This window comes from Lucilia sericata, unplaced genomic scaffold, assembly GCF_015586225.1.
Source record: "Lucilia sericata isolate MDLA Ls3-8-SP2 unplaced genomic scaffold, ASM1558622v1 Contig000590F_arrow, whole genome shotgun sequence".
Lineage (NCBI taxonomy): Eukaryota > Metazoa > Arthropoda > Insecta > Diptera > Calliphoridae > Lucilia > Lucilia sericata.
This window is the reverse complement of record NW_023994597.1, coordinates 41,569-65,405: the sequence shown is the minus strand read 5'-3', so window position 1 is coordinate 65,405 and position 23,837 is coordinate 41,569. Positions and strand designations below refer to the sequence as shown.

Below are 23,837 nucleotides of genomic sequence, written 5' to 3'. Positions count from 1 at the left end.
TTTTTTAAATAAAATACAAATGTTTTAATATTTTTGTTTTATGGAGTGTTAGAAAAATAAATAAAAAATGCCATAGAGGCAAAAAATATAGATGTGGTGATATTAAGAACACATTATAGTATCTTACATATGTATATGGTCGCCGAGGGGCCATCAGCGGCCAAATAGTACTTTTTCTCCTTTAAAAATGGCAAAAAAAAACATAAATATATATATGAAAAGTGGCATTTTAATAAGTAATGAATAATTGAATCCTTTTGTGTAATGGTTATTTAAAATATAATTTTTCATACAAAACAACATTATATTTGGACTTGAAAATTACAATTTTAAGAAAATTTATAGAATGGTAGTTTTTTATATAAAAAAGGTAAAGGTATTAATTAAAAAAAAAACAATATGAAAAATTATATATAAAAAACCTAAACTTTGATGCACAACCTAAAGGCCTACAAAAGGAAAATCGAAAAACTAATTATAGCGTTATATAGAACAAAGTCTTGGCTTTTAAGATACGCTATATTTTTTGCAAAAAAATAATTTTTAAATATTGACTTTTTGCCAAGTTTACTTAAAGGAGACCCCAATGTGCACTGTTTGGTATTAAAAATGGGCAGTATCGGACTTCGATTTTTACATAGCCCTCACACATATATTAATTATGAAGCAATCGTGGTAAAATTTTACACAAGTTAGGTTTATGTACACAGAAAAAAATAATACATAGCTGGAATGAATTTTGTAATAAATAGTATGAATCAAACATGACTTTTTTTCCCAAACCATTTTCATTCAGAATATTAAAAGTTCATAAAATGTATGAATTTCAACATGACAGAATTTTTTTGGCTTTTACTTATTTTCTATGATATTCTTAAAAAATTGCAAAAAAAGTCCATTATCTACAAATCTGTTTCCATATCTTGTAAATAGTGATCCTATATTAGCAAATTTTGTATGATAATTAAATAGAAATGTTGAAAAACAAAATCTGAAATAAGAAAACATCAGCAAAATTTTGTCAATGAAAGCAGTTCATAATATTTATGCTGAAACTTTTTTCTGTGTACCAAGAAATTATGCTGTAAGAATGGTAATCATTGGGCCACAGTTAGCCCCCATCAGGGTTGGCAAAGTTGGCACAATTGTACTTTTTGGTACAATTCGATGCTTAAAAGTACAATGGTAGTACACCAATCACTCATCTGAGATTTTGTCAGCATCTCTGCTAAAAGTTGAAATTTTCGAAAAATTTAGCAGACTCTTCTAATACAATAAAACTATATATTTTAATTTTTGCTAATTGATATGAGTTCCTTTTTGTATGAAAAAATAATAAATTAGCAAAATTATAAAATTATTGTTTTTGAAAGTAGTATGAGTCCATTCAAATGTGAAAAAATCTAGTATTTCCGCAATATCTATTAAAGTTTTATGCAATATAAAAATTTTTATTGCATTTTAGACCAAATACATGTAAAATAGCTTTACACAGATCAGACTAATTTTCTATGGAAAATTTTATGCTGAATATCTTGGGAGCAGATATAACATCCCTCACGCACACTGATTGGAACATTTTAAAGAACTACATCTAGAAACAGAGTTTCTGTACTTCGGATAAGGAGAGCTCAACAGGTACTATAGTGACCTAAGAGTATTTCTTAGGATTTGATGTATTATACATCCTCCTCTCAACCTAACCTATGTATAGCTTGAAATGTTTTTGTTTCGATTAAGGACACTCCCACTTTAATATTAATTTAGTAAAATAATTATGATTTGGTACAATTAGAAGCAAAAATGTACTATTTTTCACGCAATTTTGTAAAATTTTAAAATGTAATTTGCTATCCCTGGCCCCCATATAAATCCCTGTAGAAAATAACTTTAACCCTTTATAGTCCAAGAGCTGAAATCTTTTTGATTTTTTGGGACATGATAGAATTCGGTAAATAATAAAATACGTTTTACTCAGAAATTTAAAATTTTTTGTTATTAGCGTTTTATTAATGATTTTTTGATTGATTTTAAAATCGATTTTTATGATACAAGAAATTTTAAATTGTTTATTTTTTTAATTAATAATAAATTTACACAAAATTGTCTACAAAATCTTATAAAAACAACGAAACTTTTTTTCCCCTTTTATAAAATTTTTAAAAATCGAAATTATCTTACCAATTTAGCTTGAACACAAAATTTAACTTTTTATCAAAACTGAAAATTCAATTTAGCATAAGTGAATAGTTTTGCCACATATCATGTTAAAATACATACATACAAAACAGTTAAGTGGAATCTCATGAATGTGCTTCACTAATTTGATTCGAAAATAAGTGCCTAGGACCTATTTTAGAGTCAATTTTTGGGTTTGTTACAGAAATGTTACACGCTATAAAGTTCATGATTGGCTTCAAAAAGCCTGTATAAGAACGAAATTCTACACAAACAATTGTTATATGAATCAAAATCTCTCCACCAAATTTCATGTGGGTCAGTCCATAATTGACCGAACACCCCATATTACCTCTCTTACAACAAATCGGTTTACTGTAGTGAATCGTTCAAAAATTAATGTACTATAAGATTTAACAAAAATGATATGAAACTAATAACTCTTTCAAATTGTGTAAACCTCGGTACATAATTAATGGACTTATTCCGTAAATCTCCCTGATGTTCATATTAATATCAATATATCGACACCCTATATTCAAAAAGTGCTAACTCAATCTTGGGCCAAAGTGAGTTTTTGATAGCAAATGGTATAAATTTGGGATCAATATATTAACTTTTGTGCTTTTTATATCTGTTTTGTCTACTACACAAAGTAGAATATTTTTTTTAAGAAAATAAGTGCTATCTCCCATAGTAATTTTACAACATTTTTTGAAAGATTAATTTTATTAAATAATTATCTCCGCTATTACAAAATATGACATACTGAACAGGAATCTGTTTAATAAATTGGAATTCAATATTTAGTTTCGGAAATATAGTCATTTTTATTTTACCAATAAATGTTTCAATTTTTAAATTTTCCTTTGAACAAAATGTGCTAACTAAAGATAAATCCTTGAAAAACACAAAATGTATTAATTTGTATATAATTATAAATTGGTAAGATTATTATAAACATATTATGGAAAGAAAGTTATTAATTTGTTCAACATTATACAAATTAAACAGTTTTTTTCCTCTCCTGAAAACTAGACATTTTTGAATTAGCACTTTTTGAATATAGTGTCTCGATATGTGTAATTTTAAAAATTTTCGAACATGATTCTCTGATTTCGATGAAATTTGGTATACACATTTTTTGTATCAATACAAAATTAAAAGTTTTCCAAAATTTTCAAATTCATTACGGTTTAGAGGTTGAAAATCCACATTTTTTCTCAAAGGCATAAAATTTAATATCGTATATTTTCTAAACTACTTTTCCGATTTTATAATTTTTGTATCTTCCATTTTTACTACACTAAAATATACAACATATACAAACAACAGAATGGGACCATGAGGGGATCTCTAGAAAGTTAACTTTTAGTAAAACAGTCCATATCATTTCTATACAAATTTAAAAATTTATACTTTTGTTCATTGATGAAAAAAAATAATTCAAACAAAAAATATATAATGTGAATTAATTTACTAAAATTCAATTTTCTTGCGATCTCCTCATGAACCCATTCTAATTTTTTTGTGATATAATTGCCAAGCTACTTTTAAAATTGTTTAAACCTAGAAAACCCATAAAAACTAGACTAGAAATAATAATAATGTTAATATTTTTAAGAAAAAATAAAAAACCCCCAAAAATAGCAGAAAAATTACAAAAAAATCCCCAAATTTTACGAAAATCCCCAAATCCCTCCCCACGAAAATCTGTCCCCAAATAAAACTTGAAATCCCCAATTTGGGGACAAATCCCCACATCTGGCGACACTGTATAGGACTGTAGTTACATGTAAGCATTGTATATTATAGTTCAACAGATATTTTTTGTTTTAGATGAGTCATTTTTTCTTGACGAAAACCGTTACATATATTCCTAGTCATAATATCATGAGAAATTATATTACACTGTCCGATACTCAAAATTAGATACAAACTCGTGATCCTGTTTCCTTGTAAAAGGACTTCAAAATTTCAAAGGAGCACATTTAAAAAAAAAATGTTTTAAATACTTCTGCTTACCATACTATGACAAATTTAGTCTCAAATGACCAAGAAGAGGTGTAAAATATTTTGTGTTATTTTTATTTTATTCTGTCAAAATCGAAAGAAAATTTGTGTGAAAAAATAATATTGAAAACCAAAATATATATTAAAGGATAAAAATTTTAATGGACATTGATCTTTTTGACCTGACAGTATGAAATAAAAATAATGTCCTTTTGATATCATGTATTTTATGTATTTTAAAATATTTTATCGAAAAATGTACTTCTTTAAAACTTTGAATTAATTTAAAGACCCAGTTTTTCTCTATTAAATGTATATGAAGTTTCAAACGTAAGTATATCATCCGGTTCGTGTCTAACGTATATTTTCCCTTATTGACGGACGATGCACAGAGGGTTGAAATTGTCAAAAATGGAGTAATTCAGGGGAGCTTTTATTTTAACTTATTGTTCATCGATATGTTAAAATACATAAAAATACAAATTTTTTAATAAAATTGTTAAAAATTTTTAACAAAAAATTTTTTGTAAGCTTTTACGGGCTTTTTTATTTTTCGGGAAATAATTACTTGATTTAGAATTTTCGCTGTAGCTTTATAATGAAAAGCGATAAATTAAAAAGTTAAATTGGAAATGAAGGTATATACTTTGTACTATTTGAAAAATAAAAAAAAAATAATCCAGTTTTGTATATATATTAGGGTGATCGATTATTCGACATTTTCCAAAAACCGGTTTTCGAATAGTTCGAATAGTTGACATTTAAAAAAACCGGTTGGTATTTTTCAAATTCTGAAAAACCGGTTAACCGGTTTTTCATTATAAATAAAAAAAATCTATTTTAATTTGAAAAACTTAATGTTTATGTTTAAATTTGATTAATAAAACATGGTCAGAATGATTTTTAACAGTTTAAAAGATTATAACTTTAGATCTAGTCGTCTGATTTACATTATTTCTTTAATATAAAAAATTAGGAAAAAAGTGGGACACTTCTGTTAAATAATCCTAGCTTATTTTAAAATATTTTTTTTTAATTAATTAGGAAAATCAAAAAAGTTTAACCAAAGGAGCTGTAGAAAAATATACGCTAGTTCCTCGGCTCGAATATTTTTAAAATTTAGACGGGCTGTATTATTATTTACTTAAAAATTTCATTTAAATAATCTTTGAACACAAAGCCAATAAAAGTATTCGAAACCGGTTTTTAAAAAGTAAAAAAACCGGGTTATTCGATATTCGAAAAATCAACATTAAGAAAAAACCGACACTGGTAAAGCAGAAAAAAAATTTTATAATTTTTTTCTTGATAAATAACTACACTCAAAACAAAACCATTTTATAAAAAAAATATAAATATTTGTTTTTGGCTTATTTGACACTAGAATATGAATATGAGCATAACTTATCAATTTGCTTGAATTTGGAAATAATTAGCTCTAATTAACAATTTTTTAAATATGTTTTAAAAAATGTGTTATTAAAATTATTTATTATAATTTTAAAAAATGTGGTAAACTCGTTAATATTCCCATGGTGCCAAAAATAATTATACGTCTCTTCATAAACCACCTCATAACTATTCTTCATCTGAAATATTTTCGCCTTCTGATGTGTCACTGTCTATTGGAAGGAGTTTTTCTTTTCATATAAATTGCTTTTACCGGACATAGTTGGATCCGAGGTGGTTAGGAACCTATAAAGTTCCTAATCCCTAAGTTCCCTATTATTTAGGAACATGAACACTAATGTACAAATAGTGCTGATTAGGATGAACTAAGTAATAAAAACCAGCTCTCAATGCTTTGTCTAAACTAGAGTTGGAATCGTGAGTACCTTTTACCCACGACCATGTAAGTATAGTAGAGTAGAGTATAAAGAAAAATCAAACATGGTCATTAATCGGTCTACGAAATTCCCACGTCAATATATTTAAGTAAAAAATCACGATAATTTGAGATCATGCGTGATTCACGATAATCATGTGAGTGGTTTTGCTCGTTTCTGTTGTAAACATAAATCAAAACTTAATTAAAATTCAGTACAACAATAACAATCATAACATCGAAAACGATGACAAACAAATTAAGACAAGAACATTTGGTTTTTGATGAATAACTATTTTTACAATTTATTTAATAAAAGTGATACGCGCAAAACTTTTTCTTGATTATTAAAGCCAAGATATTGTAGTTTAATACAAAATTTAAATTTTTACCCAATGTTACCCAATACTAGAGTATTCAATTATTCGGGTTTTAATTTTATTCGGTTTACTCGATAAATAATTATTTGAGGTTTTATTTCAGCCGGTTAGTAATCGGATAATTCAAAATTGTTTGGTTAATCGAATAAAGGGATGCTTTTTATTAATTGCATTGCTTTTTTACAATATTTTTTTTCTTATAACAAACTAAATTATAATTTTCCACTTCTTTGAGTTGAATTTTAACTAAATTAATAATTAATAAAACAAATAATTACATTTTTTAATTATTATAAATAATTTTTCATGTGAAATCCTTTCCTACATAAAGAAATTCAGTTAATTAATTTTATGTTTTTGTGAGATTTTCAACAAGTGTATAACTTTTGCTGAAAAACTTATTAGAAATACTTAAGAAACACAACTATGTTCTTCAAAACTGGTTGTAGAAGTAAAAGTGATATCATTATTTCCATTGTAGAAGTAGGTAAATCGGAACAAATTCTTAAAATGTTTCTGAAGTATTGTTATAAAAATATTAAATAAATGTTCTTCATTATAGAAAAATAATAAAATAATAAATAAAAAAAATTTATCATAAAAATATTGAATTTCGTATGAAATATACATAAATTTTACTGTTAAGCAGTAAGTTTTCTTAATCGGTTAATTGATAGAAATTATTCGGTTTATTCGTTTTTTGAAATTTGGCAATTTTCATTTATTCGAATGATTAATCGTCAAAAATTGATCGATTAACCGATCGACGATTAATCGTTTGAATACCCTACCTAATACCCATTTAAAACTCTACATAGATTTCAAAAATAGCGCAAAAAGGAACATTTTTAAGAAAAAATAATAAAAATATTTCAACATGCTTTTTTAAATCCAGTCTTTTTTTCGATCATACCTAATAATAAAACTATCCCTTTTAAAGTATTAAAAAAGGTTATAAAGTTTCTATGACATTACACTGAAAAACTGAATAGGTTTTTTAAGCAAAATGGTTAACTTTTGAGTCACCTCTGACTCATTTGTGGTTAACCATAAGTTAGTTTTAAGTCAACTCAAAATCGAACTAGGTACTTTTATAGTTTATTTCTTTTAATTAATACATTTTTTGTAATACATTGTTTTTAATATATTTTCAGGTTTTACTTCTCAGTCACAACATCTAAATGGAGGAAATGTTGGAATGCCTAATACTGTTATGAACTCCCAACAAAGTTCACAACCGCATGTCAATGCAAATGTCCAAGGAATGTTAGAATACTTGAAAACGCGTCAATTTGTCTAAATCTATTCTTATATACACATATACAAATAAACGTTAATACTAAAATAAAATGTCTAAGTACTTTTTAGTAATTGGTTTTCTGTTGCGAGTTAAAAATAAATTCTGCTACACGTATTCTCGATTTTCGCTGCCGTTTTCCTTCAAGCTTGCATTTTGTCCTAGAGCCACAATTGTTATGATTTTATATTGTTGTTTGTTTGCATTTTGTGTTTTTTATTCTATTATTTTAATATATGGGAAATTCTCTTTTTATTTTAGATTTTAAGAAATCAACTTTGTGCATTTAATATTTCTTTCGTGTAATATTTTGAAAATTATGAGATGACGAATTTTTATTCACAAGCAGTATGACCATGCAAAATTTTTTTAAGTGCTTTCATGAAGCAATTCATATTAATTAATTTGTAACTCTATTTATAAAAAGTAAAAATATTCTGATGTGGCCAATCACCTACACCAGATATGAGTATAAAATTGGATTTAATTTTCATAAAAAACATTTATGTTAAATTTTACCTTGTTTCCGACATATTTAAAAGTTTTTTTAAAAAGGCTTTATAAATATACAAATGTATGGAGGCTAGGTAAAATAAAGGACCGACTTTAACCATTTCATAAAGTTTTTGTCCTTGGGCCAAAAAAGCGTACGTGTCAAACTTCATCAAATTGTTTTACAACTTGCAACCTGTGCACACAAGCTTGCATACATGGCCTAAACGATTCAGAAAATGATTCATAGCCGATTATTATTATAAAACGTACTACAGTGGTATAGCGTAAATAGTTAAATTCAGTGGCATTAAGATAAAACTACAGAAATGCTAAAAATTATTTAAAATTTTTTGCCAATTTTACAATTATGTAATGTCTCAAACTTAAAAATATATCTGAATGCTAAAATTACATTAAAACTCTATAATTATACTAGTTTACAACGATATAAAACTCATGACGTCAATTTTTTAATTATTTATTAAGAAAGAAAATTATAAAAAAGGGTTAAATTTGGAACGAAAAATTTAATATTTCCAGTCTTAGTTATTGTATACTTTTCAAATGGTTTTCATTTCAAAAAATATTGAAAAAAAAATTCGTACAAACAACGATTTTTTCACGTTTTTGTGGACTTGCAAAGATACAGATGTAAATTTTTCTTCGAAATGTAAATTTTGTGAAAAATTTGTTATATATGAATATAACCATACAAACGGTTTGACAAAATTAAATGTGTTTGTGTAAAAATCAAAACTTTTTGAATTTTGTACAAACAACCCGCAAGCATTTGTACAAACACGAAACACCCTAAAGGCCCAAATAGACTACACAAGCGGCTTGACAAACATACCAATATTTTACGTTTGTGCAAGCCTGTTGTGTAGTGTATGAGGGTGTTTCGTGTTTGTAGAAATGTTTGCTGTTCGTTTGTACAAAAATTAAAAAAAAATTATTATTACACAAACATATTGAATTTTTGTCAAACCGTTTGTATTGTTTATATTCATTAACAACAAAATTTTCACAAAATTTCTATTTCTAAGAAAAATTGACATCTGTATCTTTGCAAGTACACAAAAACGTGAAAAAATCGGTCTTTGTACGAGCAATGTTTGTGTAGTGTGTGTACGAATGAAAAAAGTATGTTTGATAAGCCGCTTATGTAGTCTATTTGGGCCTTAATACACTACACAACAGGCTCACACAAACGTAAAATATTGGTATGTTTGTTAAGCCGCTTGTGTAGTATATTATGGCCTATGTTTTCAATAATATTTATGAAAATTATGTAATTATGCCGTTTTCCAAATTATATGTTTCATTCAATGAGTAAACAAAAAGTATTAATTTATAAACTAGTGTTATTTATATATTTGAACGTACATATTACAGTACATACATATGTATATGAAATCCCTTAAATTATTTCTATCACCCTGATCCATATAAACTAGTTTTCTTTATACAAATTATTTTGTAGAAATTAAAAAAAAATGGATTGGATGGCAGACAAATATTTTAGAAGTCAAAATTTTAAAGTATTCACTTGTATGGACTAAAATATAAAGATCGATAACTTCAAGTAACAAACTACTTTTATGTGAAATCGTAATTTTTAAGTTTTTTAAGTTTATTTATCTTTATTAATCTTGAATCTCAGTGCAAATTAATACATTTGGCGCAATTTACATGACGACTTTTCAGACGTCTGTTTTTTCCAATTATCTTTTGCGTGACTTAAGGTGATTTTTTACATTCAACTATTCATGCCTTTTTATACCCTTCACCTTCGTGAGAAGAGTATATATAAGTTTGTCAATCCGTTTGTAATTTCCAAAATATAATTTTCCGACCCTATAAAGTATATATATTCTGAATCCTTATAGATAGCGGAGTCGATCAGTAAAAAATTTGTAACTCTTTTATAGGTTTTCACATAATCCGGGCTCTTCATACTTAATTACATGTTTCAATATTATAAAAAAATCAAAAAGTTCCCTTTAAATACTGAAAAAGTGCCAAAAAGTCCCATTTTATACGTTCTAACTTAATTCGGGCTCTACATGCTTTATTTATATTTCTAGGTTTCTGGATTATGGGTTCCCACTTAATGCAGACTCTACATACTTAATTTCATGTTTCTAGGTGCAATATTATAGAATTTCAAAAAGTACCTTTTGAAGAAGGAAAAAGTACCAAAAATTCCCTTTTTTGGGTTCCCACTTAATCCAGGCTCTACATAATTAACTTCATGCTTGTAGGTTCAATATTATAGAAATTTCAAAAAGTACCTTTTGAGGAACGAAAAAGTTCCAAAAAGTGCCCTTTTATGGGTTCTCACTTAACTCAGACTCTACATACTTAATTTCATGTTTCTAGGTTCAATAATATAGAAATTTCAAAAAGTACCTTTTGTAGGACGAAAAAGTACCAAAAGGTCCCCTTTTAATTTCATGTTTTTAGCAAGGACCTAAAATAACTGTTATCAAAATTTTAGAAATCAAAAAAATTGTCCTTTTTAAGAAATATTAAAAGTTACACAATAACAATAACATAAAAAATAAATGTTGTTCGTAACTGTTATTATTCAATTTATATTTTTTCTATTGTTTTGAAACACTTATATTTGATAAATATTTTTTTTCCTTGTCAATAAAAATTTTCTAACAGCAAATGTTATTTTTTATTATTTAAAACTATTTTAATTGATACAGAAAGAATGATCAATAGATTTTGGCTCCAACTTATAAAACTTCATTATGTCGAATTTTATCGCTATAAGTTTGTTAGAATGCAAAGTACAACATACAAGTACTGTTATGAACTAACTGACTTACTTATTTTATATCAATAAGTAATATAAAAAGAATATTTATTGAATTGAAATTGAAATATTTATTGAAATATAATAGTTATGTATAAGAAATATTTTTTTTTCGTTGTCTATAGCTGTTATCAAACAATGAAAAAATAAAAATTCAAAGAGTGGATAAGAAAAAAAATAGTTGAACTGTGATAGTTATTATTTAAGAAATATATCAAAAAATTTGTAACTTGGTTTCTAGATTGAATATTATAGAAAATTCAAAAAGTCCCCTTTTATAGGTTCTTCCCTAATCAAGTCTCTTCATACTAAATATTATGTTTCGAGATTCAATATTATAAAAAATTCAAAAAGTATCTTTTGTAGAAAGAAAAAGTACCAAAAAGTCCCCTTTTATGTGTTCTCTCCTAATCCGGACTCTACATACTTAATTTTATGTTTCTAGGTTCAATATTATAGAAAATTCAAAAAGTACCTCTTGTAGAACGAAAAAGTACCAAAATGTCCCTTTTTTTTGAGGTTCTTACTTAGTCAAGGTCCTACATTCTAAATTTCATGTTTCTTGGTTCAATGTTATAGAAAATTCAAAAAGTACCTTTTGTAGAAAGAAAAAGTACCAAAAAGTCCCCTTTTATGTGTTCTCGCCTAATCCGGACTCTACATACTTAATTTTATGTTTCTATGTTCAATATTGTAGAAAATTCAAAAAGTACCTTTTGTAGAACGAAAATGTACCAAAAAGTCCCTCTTTATAGGTTCTTACCTAGTCAAGGCCCTACATGCTAAATTTCATGTTTCTAGGTTCAATATTATAGAAAATTCAAAAAGTACCTTTTGTAGAACGAAAAAGTACCAAAAAGTCCCCTTTAATGTGTTCTCGCCTAATCCTGGCTCTACATACTTCATACCATGTTTCTAGCCAATAACAGCGTAACGTAGCGTGATGTTCATTCTTTATTTACGTGATTTAATCCAGAAACCTTGTTGCGAATCGTCCAAGGTTCCTGGATTAAAGCGATATGTATCTTACCTGTGTTAACAGGATTATCCACATCGGATGCAACGGTACTGAAGCAAGGTCGTGGCAACATATACCTTGCATCTGTTTACCTGCCTTTCGATTCTCCGACACTACCACCAACGTCGGAGCTGATGAAACTGGTCGAAGAGGCAAAATAAGAAAATTGTAATAGGTTGTGATGTCAACTCCCACCATGTAGCTTGGGGTGGTACAAACACCAATCTCAGGGGACAAGCCCTTATGGATTTCCTTAATACCAAAGGGTTGCTCACATCGAACTTAGGTAATAAAGCTACCTTCGTCAATAGAATCAGAGAAGAAATATTAGATATAACAATATGTTCAGAAGAGCTTATAAACGAAATTCAGGATTGGAGAGTGTCGGAAGAGCATTCCTTTTCTGACCATCGGTACATAAGATTTAAAATACTACGACCGTCACCAAAGCCGATAAAGTTTTGGAATAAGTCTAAAACTAATTGGACAATGTTCGGTTCCTTACTAAAGAACCGTTTATGTCAGAACACTTTTCAATGTCGAAATAAAGAGGACATAGACGCCAAAGTAGAAATGCTCACAAGCGCCTTGGTTGAATCGTTCGAGGACAGCTGCCCTCTGCGAGAGCGGAGATCTGCCCAGGAGAAACCCTGGGTAACCGGGGAGATCCGGAACCTTGGTAAGACTCTTCGCCATTTAACCGGGCACGGCGTAAAAAGACCGCAGTATACTGGGATGAGTATCGTAGTAAACTAGGTGAATATAAAAAAATTGTTCGTAAAGCCAAACGAGACTCCTGGAAACTTTTCTGTGAACAGGTAGACAGCGTAAGTGACGTATCGAAGATAAAAAATTCCTATCCAAAACTCATATCCAACCAGAATCTATGGTCGATGATACGGGCAGGAGGCTGGAGAATATGGAGGAGACAATGAAACTCCTAATGGACTCTCAATTTCCACCCGGTATATCGAATAACATAGATGAACCGATATTGGAGGAAGGGGAGGCTAACACGGAAATTGTAATTACATCTGATATGGTTAAAGCGGCAATCAAGAGCTTCGCTCCCTATAAAGCTGCAGGGCCGGATGGCATTCTCCCGGCACTCTTACAGATGGAGGCGGGACTGGTTTCCGTACATCTGTCTCAGATATTCACTGCATGCTTGAAATTCACATATACCCCCATTAAATGGCAGGATGCAAGGGTAATATTTATACCTAAACCAGGGAAACCTAGCTATTCGACATCTAAGTCTTATCGACCGATAAGTCTTACGTCCTTCCTACTTAAAACCTTGGAACGGATAGTTGATAGTATGGTGAAGGTGGCATTTTGTCACCTTTACTCTGGGTTACCACGATTAATAGCCTCCTAAGGACCCTAACTGAGAAAGGACTTAGACCTGTCTGCTATGCAGACGATGTCGTAATACTTTTAAAGGAAAAGGATCCAAATTACTTGTGTAGAAGAGCTGAGTTGGCTCTGAATACGGCCTTGAGCTGGGCTCAACCGAGAGGCCTCAATGTTAACCCGGCAAAAACGGAAATCTGTCTTTTCACAAGAAAGACAAAAATTCCTACGTTTACTGAACCTTGTTTCCTGGGCAAGAAGATACCAGTGACAGACAAAGTTAAGTACTTAGGTGTAATCCTCGACCGGAAATTAAAATGCAGACACCACATAGAGGATAAGATCAACAAGGGACATCGGTGCTGGGTGATATGTAGGAGAACTATAAGCATGAAATGGGGTCTTAGTCCTACTATGACAAATTGGCTTTATAAAAGTGTAATTAGACCAATTTTAGCTTATGCTTCAATAATCTGGTGGACTGCTTTAGACAAAAAGTGCAATATCAAACTTCTACAGGGAGTTCAGCGTACATGCTGCTTGGGTATAAGTGGTGCCATGTGTACTACTTCAACCAAGGCTCTGGAAACGTTACTAGATATTCCACCCATTGAAACATATTTAAGATATGAGGCGGCGCTTACAGCCGAACGGCTTTTTACTTTAGGCGAACTGGCCAAAAGCGGTTATAGGACACATCATCAATGTATACTGAACACATTGGAAGATTATACACAATCATCGGACGTGCCTGATCGTATACCAGACACAGAATATGTCGGAAACTTTGAAACGCTGATCCCAAATAGAATGTCTTGGTCAAGCGGAACATTAGAGCAAATACCATTAGGAATCCGTTGTTACACGGATGACTCTAAATTGGGGGACAAAGTGGGGCTGGGTTTCTATATTGAAGACCCAGAAACAGAAATATACCACCGTTTACCAAATCATAACACAATGCTTAAATTGGATTAGAATAAATATGGCGCCCACAGCGCTTAATATATTTACCGATAGTCAGAAGGCAATTAGGGCGATATTAGGCTATAGAACTAAATCTAAGACCGTATTGGATTGTAAGAAAGCTTTAACTGAATACTCTCCCAGAGGTAAGGTTCACATCATATGGGTACCAGCCCACTCGGGAGTAGTCGGTAACGAAAGGGCGAATGTAATAGCTTTAAAGGGAAGGGAGCTCGAGGCAGTTAACCTGACAAACGCAAAACCATTCGACGCAACAAAAGCTGAACTAAAAATATGGGTGAGAGAATCCCATAAGGCCTCTTGGAATAATGAAACAGTGGGTAGAACCACGAAGATCCTATGGGGTGACCCTGATGAGAGCAGGACGACAAATCTCCTCAGAATGAGCAAGTCTGAAGTTAGTATGATGGTGCGTATTCTGAGTGGACACACAGGACTACGAGCACATCTATGCAAAATTGGACGTGCGGATTCAGACGAATGTAGAGCATGTGAGAGGACAGTGAAACTCTGGTGCACTTTCTTTGCCACTGCCAGGCATTCGTCGAAGTTAGATCCAAGTATCTTGGAAGTGATGTTATTCCGGAAATAACATTCCTGACTAACATTGATTGGAAGATTCTTAGGAACTACGTTCAGGAAACTGAGTTTCTGAACACTGAAAAATAATTCTTTCAGTCTTTTTTTCATGATAAGGAGCGCACAACAGGCCCGACAGTGGCCTAGGTGTATTTCTTCGGATTTGATGTAGTATACATCCTCCTATCGACCTACCTACCGTTTGATACTGTGTTTTGTTTGTTTATTGTTTCTGTATAAGCATGCACGAAAAAACATAAATTTTCGATGAAATTTTTAAAGGTGGTCTCGGATTTTTACTCATATCTTCGTTATTTATAGGCCGATTGGGCTGATTTTAAATAGCGTTCTATTCGATCGTATTTCCGATAGAATTATTGAAAATTCGGATCTCGCAGATATCTGGTGTCTTCTGAAAACTTTCAACATACACACAGCCAGACGGACAGAGGGACAGACGGACATGGCTAAATAGACTCCGCTATCTAAAAGGATCCAAAATATATATACTTAATAGGGTTGGAGAATATATATATATATATACTAGCTATACCTAGTGTGCTTTGCTACCCTAAAAGCAAAAAAAATCACTTACACCCACCCACTCAAATTATTGAAAGTTCGCCAATTTTTCCGAATTTAATTCACACGGGAGGGGCCAATTGAAAGTTCACATGAATGTCAGCTTCTACAGTATCTCAGATATACAAATGTTTCTATATAATTCATATGGGGGTTCCAAGCCACCCCCTAATGAAAGGCCGTTTTTTTCTCCCAAAATGTTCAGATGAATATGAAAGTCCTTTTTTGCAAAATTTTAAGAATCTAGTTCTATTAGTTTCTTATATAAATAGTCCGCCCATTTTTGTCCTAACTAATCATATTGAGGGGTGGCACCTCGCCTACTTGAAATTTTAAAACAAAAAGTAGCCTATAGTTCCTTCCAGATATACAGGAAGGTACTGTTAAAATTTCAAAAAAATCTGTCCAGCCGTATATCCGTTTATAGACTCCAAATCCAAAAAGAAATAAACACACATTCATCTATATATATATATATATATATATATATATATATATATATATATATATAAATATATATATATATATATATAAATATATATATATATATATATATATATATATATATATATACATATATAGGATTAAAATCAGATATTTTTAAAACCACCTTTTTTAAATACAATTTTATTAATTTTCATATAGTTGTGGATCTAAGTATTCTAATTAGGGTACTAATAGGTACCTTTTTAGTTATTAGCACCAGGTCTTTCTCTGACCTATCATATGATAATATTCTTAAATTGAGCATGCCGTTTCCAATATATTAAACTTAAGTATATAATTCTTGAACGTGTATAACTCCTTAATTAGAAGAGAGCAAACAAAAAATAATATTGTAGTATTACTGTCAAAAGCAATATCCCGTTTAGGGTCGTTAAGGTGTTCCTATCGTTAAGGCCCAAACAGACTACGCAAGCGGCTTATCAAACATACTTTTTTCATTCCCACATACGCAACACAAACATTACTCGTACAAACACCGATTTTTTCACGTTTTTGTGGACTTGCAAAGATACAGATGACAATTTTGCTTAGAAATGTAAATTTTGTGAAAATTTTGATATTAATGACTATAAACAATTTGAAACGGTTTGAAAAAATTAAAAAATAAAAATCAAAATTTTTTAATTTTTTAATATATATATATATATATATATATATATATATATATATACATATATAGGATTAAAATCAGATATTTTTAAAACCACCTTTTTTAAATACAATTTTATTAATTTTCATATAGTTGTGGATCTAAGTATTCTAATTAGGGTACTAATAGGTACCTTTTTAGTTATTAGCACCAGGTCTTTCTCTGACCTATCATATGATAATATTCTTAAATTGAGCATGCCGTTTCCAATATATTAAACTTAAGTATATAATTCTTGAACGTGTATAACTCCTTAATTAGAAGAGAGCAAACAAAAAATAATATTGTAGTATTACTGTCAAAAGCAATATCCCGTTTAGGGTCGTTAAGGTGTTCCTATCGTTAAGGCCCAAACAGACTACGCAAGCGGCTTATCAAACATACTTTTTTCATTCCCACATACGCAACACAAACATTACTCGTACAAACACCGATTTTTTCACGTTTTTGTGGACTTGCAAAGATACAGATGACAATTTTGCTTAGAAATGTAAATTTTGTGAAAATTTTGATATTAATGACTATAAACAATTTGAAACGGTTTGAAAAAATTCAAAAATAAAAATCAAAATTTTTTAATTTGTATACAAACAAACAGCAAGCATTTGTATAAACTTGAAACACCCTCATACAATACACAACAGGCTTGCACAAACGTAAAATATTGGAATGTTTGTCAAGCCGCTTGTGTAGTCTGTTTGGGCCTTTAGTAAATAATTTTAAAAATAATCCATGGCTTAATAATTTCAGATTTTATTAATATTAATTATAATATTGTTTTTTTTTTATATCATTGAAGGATTAATGCGTTCCAAAATTTAACTCTTCAATTTGAACTATAAAAATATTTTAGAGAAGTCACTCCAAGAAGTGACTTCCTAGTCACATCTAGAAGAGTCTTTGGCAATACCTTACTTCAAAAAGTCATCTAGAAGGTATTGCCAAAGACTCTTCTAGATGTGACTAGGAAATTACTTCTTGGAGTGACTTCTTAGTATCATCTAGAAGTGTTGTTATCGTATCTTCAGAAGTGTTGCTATCTTATATTCTACAAGATGAGTTTTCTCTTCTTCTAGAAGATGAGTATTCTCTTCTTCTATTTGTATACTCACCAACATAAAATCTATAAAAATAAATCCAAATAAAATGAAAGCATTACCTTTCATGAAAATTTTTTAAAACATTAATATAGCTTGGAATTAAACCTACAGTGAATCAATTAAGTAATTTGCCTATGTAAAATTTTGTACATTTTAAGAAAAAACTTTATCTGAACAATTATTTTTAGCAAAAAAGTTTGTTGTATTTTTTAAAGAATATCTTATATTTTAATTTTCTACCGTAAAAAGTAATATCGTGATATTAATTAACAAGATTTTTGATAAAATGCGAACGTATTGTTAATTTTTTAGGTCAATAAAGTATTTTGCTTTTTAGGTTTTTTGTTAATTTTTTTAATATTGCTGCATTATTTTATAAAATTTTATATTTTTATTACTCATATATATTAGAATAACATTTTTTAGATATTTTAGTAGTGGAACGAATAAGTTTGGACATTTCTTAACCGATTTATTATCCTATATACCTATAAGAATTTATAAATATTTGACTTAACATGAAATCTATCGTTTCTTTGATTAAATTTCGAAAAAAATAAGTAATATTGAATTGGATACATGATATATTAGATAATCAATGGATTTGGACCTAGAAAAAATGTTTAGTGGGGTATAAATCTATATATTATAACAAAAATAATCTGGGTTTTTGGTCATTTTGTATTGATAAACAAAAACTACATTACGGAAACCCCATCTATTTGCGGAGTACTGTGTAACTTTTATTTAGAATTGTAGAATATTGATTCTTATTCAATAAATCTAACACTAAGTACCATCCTAGCCACTCTTAATATGGGGACATCACCATATACCACTATAGAACTATTACATGCTAAAATCTTGATTTTCAACCTCATATTTTAAATGCTTTATTGTATGAATAAGATATAGTAGTCAAATTTGGATCTGGATAGTTATTCTTGATTTGGGTTCTAAATATATATAAATGTATGTATTAGCTGAAAAATATTACTTTTGTTGACCTTAGGTGATGATAACCACTAGGGTGGGTCGAAAAAAAAAGTTGAGTCAGTCACCCCCTACGATTAAAGATATGTTAATAACATTTCCAAAAATATGAAAAATACAAAAACATTTAAATAATATAACTAATAGGTTTCACTATTAAACAATTTGTTTATTCACTAGAAATAAATCGCGTTCATAGAAACAAATTTTTCAATTTCAATAGTTTTGTGCTTCTCCTGTAAAATTTTAAAAATGTTAGATAGGGCCGTTTGCGTTTTAGGTGACGATATACTATTTGAGCAACTTATTGATGAAAAACTGATTTTCTGAAGGAGACTATATATGGGAGCTAGGATCAATTAAGGACCGATCTTATAAACATTTGGTGGAGGGTTTTATGTTCTTATAAGAGATAGATATGCAGAATTTCATCCTAATTGTACTGTTTAAGAGGATATTAACGACCTTGAAGCCATTATTAAGAGCTACAAAGCCCTATTCGGGGAGTACGGTTGTATGAGGGATAGGGGAATAATCCATTTTCGATATAATCCATATTCAAACAACTTCGTCCTTGGGTAAAATGAAATATATCAGCCTATTTGCATCGAATTATTTGGAAAATTTCGACTTGTAGTTTGATTACAAGTCGGATGGACAAAGCTAAACCACTATAGTGCTGTAAGATATAATACACTTTCCTCTTTTTTGATAGGAAGTAGGATCTGGAAGGGTTTGTAACTGAAAAAATAACAGTTTTATAATTCATTTTCAAAAAAAAATGTTTTCGACGGTTTTTTCTGGCAAATTAATTATTTGTTGTGATAACGGTTGATAATGAATATATGAACATTTTTAAATATCTATAAAATAGCTGTTTATGCATAAAAGTGAGCATTTCAAAAGCCTATATTTCATATAATTAAAACCTCTTTATTATTGTATAGCCACAATTTCAGATTTTGGAGAAGGATCCGAGATATCAGAAGTCGGGCATAGAATGTTACGTCTAATTTAAAAATCGTCTAAGGGTGAAATGTAGCTACAGATATGTTACGATCGGACTTAAAATGGCGGAGTAATATATAAAAAACAAAAAGGGCGGTATTTCTAGGCGTGGCAAAAAAATAATTTTTATATTATTGGAAATGTTATTAACATATCTTTAATCCTAGGGGGTGACTGACACAACTTTTTTTTGTCCATAGAGACCGACCCACTCTAATAACCACCTCTATTTTAAAATATCTAAATTAGGTATTTTTCCTGTACTACACGACAGTTCACTTTACATTGATTCCAAGCAACCTACGGTCTGTTTAGAGGTCTAAATTTAAACATAGTGTTCCTCCTAGTTCGTATATGGATTTTCGAGAAGATAAATCAGGAGTCCAATGGTTTTCCTTGGATACAAGTCGCCTCCCTTTGGCAGTTAAAGATTTTGAAAGACCATTCAGTGCGTTTTTTCTAATAATTCTTTGGATCATTTCATCAATTACTCTATTTTATATTTTTTAATGGTATTGATTAAACATCTCATAATTATATTTCATTGATTTACACTTGTTCTAGAAATCTAAACTAATTTTTATATTGAAATTGCCTCATTATTTTCCTTTAAACATTTTTAAGGCAAATAACATGACAGTTTCACACAATGAGGATATGATTTTTGCAAATTGCAATTGAAAAATACTTAACACGCGTTCTTATAATAAAACAATAAATTCCAAAAAGTAATTAAAAAATAATTTGAAAAACCCAACGAAATTAACTCTAATTCTAAAAATGCAAAATACTTTATTGACCTGCAAATTCTAATGAAAAATAATAAAATGCAACAACAAATGCACCAAAATTTGTATTTTAATATTTTTTTCATGGTTTTCCCATTGTACACAATCTCTATTTTTAATTGGAAAACATAAATTTACTTTTTACCTGTTTTTTCGAATTTTATTTATGAACAAAAAATAAAATTCTCTTAAAAAAAATGTAGGCAAAAAACTTAGTTGATTCACTGTATATAAGTCTATAAAGATCTGAAATTATTAAGTCATGGATTTTGACACTAATACTACAATACTATTTTTCGTTTGCTCTCTTCTAATTAAAAAGTTATACACGTTCAAAAACTATCTACTTAAGTTCAATATATTGGAAATATTAGGGCAGTGACGACCTTGATCCTCATTGTTTTGCTAGACCGTAGTGTAACACATCGTTCATCGTTACACCATTATCACACATCCGTCAAATCCATCAATCACTCCATTCTCTTTATAGATTCAAAGTAGACATCAGAAACATCGTTCATCCTTGTTTACCCAATCTTTGCATTACCAGCTCAATTCCAGCATTTTATTAATTCACAGTCATGCTCTGTAATTTGTACCGCCCCTTGCATCTAGGAACGATAACAGAAATGTATCTTGAAAATTTATATTTCACCGTGTATCAGTCTTTTAACCAAGCACCTCCTTCTTGCGATTTAGGTTTCAACCACAGCCACTACGTGGATCCCGAAGGAACATCAACCAACTGACCAGCCAGGACAAGTCCTGTGGGCAACTGGCCACCCGTAGTACCAGATTATGTGGTGCTCTGGTTAGACCTCTTTCCAATTTATGCAAGGATTAGGCCAGGCAGTAAATCGTCAACACCAATTTATAGTCCCGGAAGACTACAGGTATTGGTAACACCTATCTACCCCCGGATTGCAATACTCCAAGATGCGGTCTGACATCAAGGGAACATGCGGGGGGGCTGTCTGTGTGTATCTGCGAGATTTTCAATATTTCTATCGGAAATACGATCGAATAGAACGCTATTTAACATCAGCCCAATCGGTCCATAAATAACGAAGATATGAGTAAAAATCCGAGACCACCTCTGAAAATTTCATGAAAAATTTACATTTTTCGTGCATGCTTATACAAAACAATAAACAAACAAAAACAAAACACAGTATCAACCGGTAATTTTTTTGTTATTGTGATTCCTTGTTTATGTTGTTATTGGCTAGAAACATGAAATTAAGTATGTAGAGCCTGGGCCCAAATTATGGCATACGATATCGATCGAAATCTCCATTTAGATTCTATTGAGATTACGATCGATATCGTATACCGTAATTTGGGCCCTGGATTAGTCGAGAACACAGTAAAGGGGACTTTTTGGTACGTTTTCGTTCTAAAAAAGGTACTTTTTGAATTTTCTATAATATTGAACCTAGAAATATGAAATTAAGTTTGTAGAGCCAGGATTAGGCGAGAACACATAAAAGGTGACTTTTGGTACTTTTTCGTTCTACAAAAGGTACTTTTTGAATTTTCTATAATATTGAACCTAGAAACACGAAATTAAGTACGTAGAGCCCGGATTAGGTGAGAACACATAAAAGGGGACTTTTTGGTACTTTTTCGTTCTACAAAAGGTACTTTTTGAATTTTCTATAATATTGAACCTTGAAACATGAAATTTAGCATGTAGGGCCTTGACTAGATAAGAACCTATAAAAAGGGACTTTTTGGTACTTTTTCGTTCTAAAAAAGGTACTTTTTGAATTTTCTATAATATTGAACCTAGAAACATGAAATTAAGTATGCAGAGCCCGGATTAGGTCAGAACACATAGTACTTTTTCGTTCTACAAAAGGTACTTTTTTTAATTTTCTATAATATTGAACCTAGAAACATGAAATTAAGTATGTAGAGCCCGGATTAGGCCAGAACAAATAAAAGGGGACTTTTTGGTACTTTTTCGTTCACAAAAGGTACTTCTTGAATTTTCTATAATATTGAACCTAGAAACATGAAATTTTGCATGTAGGGCCTTGACTAGGTAAGAACCTATAAAAAGGGACTTTTTGGTACTTTTTCTTTCTACAAAAGGTACTTTTTGAATTTTCTATAATATTGAACCTAGAAACATGAAATTTAGCATGTAGGGCCTTGGCTAGGTAAGAACCTATAAAAGGGGACTTCTTGTTCTATAAAAGGTACGTTTTGAATTTTCTATAATATTGAACCTGGAAACATGAAATTTAGCATGAAGGGCCTTGACTAGATAAGAAGCTATAAAAAGGGACTTTTTGGTACTTTTTCGTTCTACATAAGGTACTTTTTGAATTTTCTATAATATTAAACCTAGAAACCAAAGACATAAGAGTTATAAGTTTTATGATATATTTCTTAAATAGTGACTATTACAGTTCAACTTTTATTTTTTTTCTTATCCATAACTATTTGATTTACATTTGTATTATATTTCAATAAATATTTTATTCGTCTTCTTAAATTACTTATTGATACCAAATAAGTAAGTCAGTTAGGTCGTAACTGTACTTGTATGTTTTACTTTACATTCTAACAAACTTTTTTATTGTACATCGCTTATAAATACCAATATAGCGATAAAATTCGACATAATGAAGTTTTATAAGTTGGAACCAAAATCTATTTACTAAATTTAGGACTAGGATCATTATTTGATCCTAGCCCCAATGCTTTAAAGGAACCAACATTTACCTACTCATTCCTATAAGATTAAGTCCATTATTGACCATTCTTTTTATATCAATTAAAATAGTTTTAAATAATAAAAAATAACATTTGCTGCTAGAAAATTTTTATTGACAAGGAAAAAAAATATTTCTAAAATATAAATGTTTCAAAACAATAGAAAAAATATAAATTGAATAATAACAGTTAGGAACAACATTTATTTTTTTATGTTGCCTAAAACAGTTATGTGTAACTTTTAATTATATATATTAAAAAAGGGCAATTTTTTTGATTTCAAAAATTTTGATAACAGTTATTTTAGGTCCTTGCTAGAAACATGAAATTAAGTTTGTAGAGCCCGGATTAGGCGAGAACACACAAAATGGGACTTTTTGGTACTTTTTCGATCTACAAAAGGTAATTTTCTATAATATTGAACCTAGAAACATGAAATTAAGTATGAAGAGTCTGGGTTAAGTGAGAACCTATAAAAATGGAACTTTTTCGTTCTTCAAAAGGTTCTTTTTGAACTTTCTATAATATTGT

General features: G+C 29.7%; 1 protein-coding gene across 1 annotated transcript in view; it reads left to right on the top strand.

The window, feature by feature from the left end:
* Positions 1 to 7,746, top strand: part of LOC119606480 (putative uncharacterized protein DDB_G0282133) — a 197,242-nt gene extending 189,496 nt beyond the window's left edge. The window contains exon 14 of the mRNA XM_037960010.1: positions 7,551 to 7,746. Coding sequence (XP_037815938.1) covers positions 7,551 to 7,696 — 146 coding nt within the window. The 3' untranslated portion in view covers positions 7,697 to 7,746. The remainder of the gene's footprint in view (positions 1 to 7,550) is intronic.
* The last annotated feature ends 16,091 nt before the right edge of the window (positions 7,747 to 23,837 follow it).